The following is a 7,451-nucleotide window of genomic DNA, read 5'->3' as shown; positions in this document are numbered from 1 at the left end:
TGACCTAAATTTAGAATTAATCATTTAGTAGATATTTTTTGGAGTTAAATAAAAAATTTATTTTAAAAATTAAAATGATTTTATATATAGTAAAATCAATGTTTTTGTGATAATGATAATGTATTGAGATAAAAATAAAGAATTATAAAAAATATAATCAAAAAAATTATTATGAATTAGGTTTTCAGGGTATTAGAGTCTGGTTGGTCAAATTCGAATTTGGATTTAAAGATTTCGAGTTGAATTTAGGTTCGGGTCAAGTTCAGGTTAGCATTTTAAAACAAATTCCAACCCAATCGATCTGGCTCATCTAAATTCACACCCTTAGTTATGACAGACAAAAATTAAATGGACCTTGATCGTTTACGATTTTATCAAATGAGTGTCTTATGTTTTAATTAAAATCAAATGAACATTCCTTACATATTTTTTAAGGGGGTGTTTGGTTAAATGATGAGAATTATTATGGATATGAGTTTGATAGTAGGGTGGAATGAGAATTGGAATGAAAATGAAACCCATCAAGTTATATGGGTTTGGTGGATTCCCATAAATCTAATAATCATTCTCAAAATCTCATTCCCAAACCCACAATCCAAATACTATCTTTTATTATCATTTCATTCCCTCGTTCCCAAATCCATCAAAAATATTCTTATTATCTAAATTTTAGTTGAGTGGAAGCTAACCGCCCGCGTCTGTAATATATTATTTAATCATTGATAGAAGTTAGGTTAATTATCAAAATTAGCATCTAACTTTTATAAACATGATTTTATATCATTTTATTTTTAATTTTCTAAGTGATAAATTGATTAAACAATATTTCAACAAATAAATCAATACATATTACATTTCAAATGAACATAATTTAATCATAATCAACATAAAAGCTAACATATCATTTTTACACCTTATAGTAACTATCAACTACTTTCTACACATTGTAAAATTTAACAGATAGTTTTTACGATAGTGCTGTACGTAGGGATATTTTCGAGGTAAGAGACATTTATTTTTAAAAGGAAGCTCATTTGACTTGGTAAGAAATTAGGGCACCGATATGATATATATTTCTGTTAATTTTGAGATCCTCTTTTGATTTTTACCCTATTATTAATATTTGAATGAAATTCGAATTAGAAAATTAGTAATCATGGTGCAAAATGTAAGAAATTATAAAGAGAACTTGGGTGGAAATTGAGCCTGAATTTACAAAGAATCTGGTAGCTCTTGCTGGTCGAACTTGATTGTCGGAGGAGTCATGGCCAGGCTTGGATCTCCTTTCTAACCCCTTTTATAGCCCTCTTTAGTCGTCTAGATCTTCATTTGAGTCTTTACGTTGCTCGGCACAGCAACAGCCGACTCGACAAACGTTGACTTGATAGAAGGAAACTTGACAGAGGGCAGAGGCTGACCTGGTAAAAGCCGACCGAACATAAGTCAACCTAACAAGAGTCTACTAAAGCCGATTTGACATGTGGCCGAACTGACCAACTACCCTATCAAAAGAGCTCGGCCATGAATATCGGGAACAATATAACGAAGTTTCTCCTCGTCCCATTACCTTCTCCAATTGCCTGTCCGAAACGACAAGCTAAATTCTATCCCACACCGGAGGACACACTCCATTGTCCAGAGAATCCAAAGGAAGTTCCCGTAAACTAATGCTTGTTTTGAAAAGGCCCCTTTCTTAAGACGAGTTTTAAAAATTTATCAGAAAATATATTTCAACTTTTTTTTCTGAATAGAAGAATTTCTCCCTTTCATATTTAGGGAAAAAAAACAGTACTCTAATTATGAGCCATTAATGTTTGCTTCTCGAGGTAGCAGGGCAAACATGGCCTTCACATCCCCAGCCTTCACGCAAACGGACATGAAAATAAGTTTCATGCGAGATCTCGCGACGTGGCGATTTCAGGCCGCGGCTTCACTTTACTATCCAAAAATCAAATTGCACCTCGCACGTCTCTCTGTAGATTCTTGCGAGCTCCACATCAGCATTCTCCAGGTGCTCCGCCTCGATTGATTCATCCACGGAGCTGACGAAGGCGAGGGCCCGAGGCGGGCGCCTCGGTGTTGCGCTCGCAGCGGCGCCCGGGTCGCTTTCGCTGTTGGCATCGGTGGCCCGGCGCTTTTACGACGACTGTGCGGGCGGTGGGGGGATCGTCTTGTACTGGGGCAGAGGAGGTATGGCGAGACACGGAGTTCACACGTCGTGAAGGAGAGCCGCCTCTGTCGACAGCCAGGGCGCCACGTCCCGTTCCCCACTATTATACGTCGCTCGCAGGAAGCTCAGAAATCGATCGCAAGAGAACAGAGGTGGGTTGGATCCGAGCAATAATATATCAATGGTACTATGGTAGGAACCAACAACGAGCTGCTTCTCTCTCGCTGAACTAGTGCGCGGCCACTTTTTCTACCGCCGTTTCTACTGCTAATCTCTCCGCCCCCTCTCGATCGGAGATGTTGAGTGATCCCAGGCCCCGCAGCGGCGGCGGCGACCGTGAAAACACCGCCGCCGAGTTCCGCGACATCCATCCGTTAGGCCCGGCGAACTCGAACGCGAGCCGCGGCGGCCGCCGGGACCCCTGGGAGGGCGGCAGCGTCCGCTCGTCGGCTTCCCTCTCCGTCGGGAGTGTCGACGGCGTCAGCGAGGGCGGATTCAGTAGTATGAGCAGGGAGTTCAACGCCATGGTCGTCGCTGGCTCCAACTTGCAGCAGCAGCAGCAGAACGATGGCGGCGGCGGCGGCGCTGCAGACGAGCAGCTTACGCGCATCGGTGAGGATGAGCTGGAGGAGACCAATCCGTTGGCGATCGTCCCCGACAATAACCCCTTCCCCTCCCCACGCCGCCCGCCACCCGGCGGCGGCGGCGACGGCGGCGGCGAGTCTTCATCTGCCGCGGTCGAAGGGGTCCCAGTGCACGTAGTGAAGAAGGAGGAGGCGGAGTCGAAGATCGCGGCTTGGCAGATCGCGAAGGTCGCGAAGATCAACAACAGGTTCAAGCGCGAGGAAGTGACCATCAACGGGTGGGAGAGCGACCAGGTAGAGAAAGCCACGACTTGGTTGAAGAAAGTTGAGGTGCTCGATTCTACTCCATAATAAAAAAAAAACGATTGTTTCTCGATCAAAGATCGATCTTTTCCCAGTAATTTGATTTTCGCCGCAATGGAGCAGCGGAAGCTGGACGAGCAGCGGGCGAAGGCGACGGAGAAGATGCAGAACGACGTGGCGAAGGCGCATCAGAAGGCGGCGGAAAGGCGGGCGTCGGCGGAGTCAAAGAGGGGAACCAAGGTCGCCAAGGTGCTGGAGCTTGCCAATTTCATGAGAGCCGTGGGCAGAGCTCCATCGAAGCGCTCCTTCTTCTAGACCGGCTAAAACCGACCAGGATCAATCTCTCAAGTCACTGCATGCAAATGAATCTCTTTTCAGATTTTTCAAACTATATTGAATTCGAGTGGTGTAATTGTAAGTTGGGAGGTTGAATTATATTGTTCTGTAATAAATCACCATAAACCTGTATTGATTGTTGCGAACACGATATCGATGATGTTTGCTTATTGTTTTGGTTGTGTTTGTAATCGTGAGCATCTTTCTGTTTCAAATTAAAGAAAGAGTGGTCTCAGCGAAGAGATGAACTCGAGCGAAGCAGAAACGCTCGAAGTGTACAAAATTATAAAGTTAGCCATTAGGAAAGGAAAAATATCACTAATTTAGGTGACAGAGATGGTGGCTGTCCAAGCAATTCTGATTAAAGGTGAAAGGCCCAATTATTTTCCTTGATTGTCGGTAAGGAGATCCTAAAATCAAGGATTAGAGGTTCTCTTGGGAAAGAGAAGCAAAGATAGACAGTTGAGCAAGGAAAGAGATAAGGATTCATGGCTCTAGTAGAATGGTAAAATTAAGGCGGAGGTAGTTGGGTGAGTAAAGATAGGGCAACTTTGGAAATTACTCTGAAAAACTAGACATAGCAGTCCTTCCAAGGGCTACACTTCAAGTGGATGGTTAAAGAACAATGGCACAGTAGATGATGCTTGCTTATTAGTTTTCCTTCTTGCATTTTCTTTTTATTAATGGATCTTTTTCTACAATTAATTTTGGAAAAAAAATCAAAAAATCATCTCAAATTCTGAGAAACATTATATGAACGCCTTTTTTAAAATATATATATATATATATCAAATGGACGTCTTTCTTATAATGTCATCATGAAATTACCCTTTGACCTAATATTTTTGTTAATTTCTACAACATGTAGAAAATATTGGATAACTAATAGAACATATTTAGAGAGTTTAGAATTTAGAATTTATAATTTATAATGTGTAAAATCTACCTAATAGCTGTTACAACGTATAGAGACTACCTAATTTATATCATATTGAAACTACCAATAACTACTATAACACGTAGAAGTTATTCGGTAGTTGTTACAACATATGTAGTGTGAGTTTAGAATTAAAATATTTGAATACTATTATATTAAAGTATTATTCACCAATTTGGTCATGATTTAAACTTTATCAAAATAACTTTAAAATGATTATAAAAACTATTTTGATATAATAGTGTTCATATATCCTAAACCTTAAATCCTAAATTTATATTAAATATGTTATAATAATTATTTGATAATTTCTATATGTTATAATAACTACGAGTAGCTTCTACTAGAGCCGGCCCAGGATCAGGACTCCTGCCCAGGGCCCAATTTATACAGAGGCTTCGTTTGGTGCTCTTGCAGACCGTAATATCGTTGAGAGCTCCGCTGATCCCAGCGGCTACTAAATCCTATGAGCTTTCCTTCACATTCAATCGATTTCTTCTAGGGCTAATCGCTTCTTTGGGCCATTTATAGCCGGATTTTGGACGCCTGTGTTTTTTTGGTGATCTGAGATCGGAGACCATGATTTTCTTCTACTAAATTTTGGATTTAGATGACAGTATGATGTTTTTCACTTAGTTTCTATAGTTGGGGTTTTGAAGCTCGAATTCAATTGTTTGGTTTCTAGAGTTTTGCAAGTTATGATGGACACCCAATTGGTTGTGTTTATTTTAGGGGCTTTTGTGTTTGTGAAAATGCTTTTCTGAAATCTACAGCTTAATTCCTGCATGGTTGCCGCCCATGCGAACAAGATATATAATCTGGTTTTTGTTCATGGTTATAATTTGCTATAAAAAATCGCATTTGTGACTGTCTTTAGTTATATGTTGTTGTGTTAATGTATTTTCAAAGTTGGTTTCATGCTCTCAACTCTTACCTTAATACCTTGTTGCCCATATCAAAATAAAGGTTTGATGGTCATTCAGATACAGTTTATTCGGCACTTTTCAGTTTTTTTTTCAGTTTGATCAAAATATAAGCTACCACTTTTGATTTAATTGAATTGTTGTTATGGGTCTGGTTGGAGATAATTGATATGCTTGCATTTGGCTTTAATTCAGGATTACTTAAATATCAGAGGTTATGATTTGTTGATCCCTCTTCTTCAGTGAAGATTGTCTGTTTATAACTTTTATCATAAACAAGGTATTTTGATATTTGTAATATTTGTTTTTTAATTTCTGTGTTATTTGTTGGCCTTGATGCTTATGCTTGACTTAGATATAAAACAAATACATTTTAACTTAGACCTTAGTGTTTCTTAGTTTATTGTGTTAAAGTTTTCCCCAAATTCTGAGGTCTAAATCCTTAACTGACCTAGATTGAAATAGAAGTATTTATTACCTCTACATTTATTATGCCTTTGTTCAGCTTTTCTAAATTCCATTGAAATTCAGGGTTTTTTTAATGATGATCGCATTACTCATCCCATTTGGTTGGAGTTACTTATAGTAATCTGTGTTTTATGCTCACAATTATATGTCTAGTTTTTTTTTTCTTTACAATTATAGTTACTTGTGTCTTTAATTGCACAGATAAGTTCTCACTACTGAACAATTAAATTGTTATATTTTTTTATAAACTTATAGAATATATGTGTAAGGTGATAAATGGATTTCAAATAGCAGAAAAATTATTCATATTAGTTTTTATTGTTTTTTTGCTTATTGCTTATTGTTTATTGTTCATAATTGCATATCATCATGAAATAACTCTTTGGACATAAAAAAAAAATAACCCAAAACTCAAGAGATTCATTAAATAAATATTTTAATAAAAAATCAAATAATACAATAAAAAATTTAGTTCAGATTTTAACTAATGAATCAAATATAATTTTAATTTCATTCAAATCATTAAAATATGTATTTTTTTATATTATATTTTACAAATTTCTCATTCTCATTATTTTCACAAAGTCTTCATTTTCATCGGTCCTAATTTCAACAAAATCTTCATTTAAAAATCACAATAATTCAAGATAGATTATTAAATGGATTAGTAATTTAATACATTGAAAAGAATATTTTAGAAAATATTGATTATATGTTTTTATTGATAATTTTATCTTTAAAAATGCTTCACAAAAATATTTTAAATGAGTTATCTTTATGTTTTTTTTATAGGTATATATATTTTATACTGAATGATGTAAAATTTTGTTTTTGGGAGAAACATTGCTCGAAAAATAAAATTAAGATATAATTTATAATTTCAAGACCTTTAAATAATAAGACAGACTGGGCACACACTTTCCTAGACGAGTTGAGATTACATTTTTATAAAATATTAAGTTAGCTTAGGATGGATATGTGATAATTATCAATTTTCGATGGCAGTGTAATTTGTTGGTGCAATCGACCTTTAAAATTTTAATGTCAGATAAATATATTTAAGTATAGATTTGATTTAGAGAAGTCCTAGTTGTAGGCTAGGCAAGAGAAGTCCTAGTTGGAAGTTAGGCAAGGAGAAAAATTTTGGTATATCGTGGAAGCCAGGTGGATAGGTCTGGATGACATGATCCCTGGATAGCCGAATACTGAGTCCTAGTTATAGGCTAGGTAAGGAAAATCTCAGTATATCGTGGAAGCCAGGTGGATAGGTCTGGAGGACTTGATCCCTGGGTAGTCGAATACTGAGTCTTGGTGAGTGAAGCCAAGTGGAGAAAATCCTAGGGGGTGGTAACCTTAGTTAATGAGAAGTCTTGGAGGAGTGAACTCCAAACAAGGTTGATCGAATGGTTCTGGTTGACCGCACGTGGTCTACTGGACCAGCGGATCTCGGTAAATCTAGCTTTAGGTTTACTATTGTATTATGTATTACTATTATTGCTATTGGCTAATGTAGTATTACAGGAAAAGTCTTAGTGGATCGGACGATCAGACACTGAGCAGGCAAAAGTCCAAACAGGTCTGGAGGACCAATGTTTGACAGGTAAGTTGAGGTATGCAACTGGAGGAGCGATAGTGAAGTCAGGTTCTTAAAGGGAATAACCTTAGGTCGCTGATCCAACTGAAGAAACCGGGAAGGTTTCCAAGTTAGATCAAGACAGTTCTATTGTCTA

General features: G+C 37.5%; 1 protein-coding gene across 1 annotated transcript; it reads left to right on the top strand.

Moving 5' to 3' along the window:
- Positions 1-2,151: 2,151 nt before the first annotated feature.
- LOC122040648 (remorin 4.1-like) lies at positions 2,152-3,544 on the top strand. The gene is made up of 2 exons (XM_042600038.1): positions 2,152-3,084; positions 3,181-3,544. The coding sequence occupies exons 1-2, from the start codon at positions 2,467-2,469 to the stop codon at positions 3,370-3,372; spliced, it is 810 nt and encodes a 269-aa protein (XP_042455972.1). The 5' UTR covers positions 2,152-2,466; the 3' UTR covers positions 3,373-3,544.
- Positions 3,545-7,451: the final 3,907 nt, after the last annotated feature.

Source organism: Zingiber officinale, chromosome 2A, assembly GCF_018446385.1.
Source record: "Zingiber officinale cultivar Zhangliang chromosome 2A, Zo_v1.1, whole genome shotgun sequence".
NCBI lineage: Eukaryota > Viridiplantae > Streptophyta > Magnoliopsida > Zingiberales > Zingiberaceae > Zingiber > Zingiber officinale.
The sequence above is the reverse complement of the archived record's forward strand: the minus strand, read 5'-3'. Positions and strand labels throughout refer to the sequence as shown.

Coding starts and splice junctions, on each gene's coding strand:
- LOC122040648 (XM_042600038.1), top strand. CDS start 2,467: ATGTTGAGTGATCCCAGGCCCCGCAGCGGCGGCGGCGACCGTGAAAAC. Junction 3,085..3,180: donor CTTGGTTGAAGAAAGTTGAG/GTGCTCGATTCT, acceptor GCAATGGAGCAG/CGGAAGCTGGACGAGCAGCG.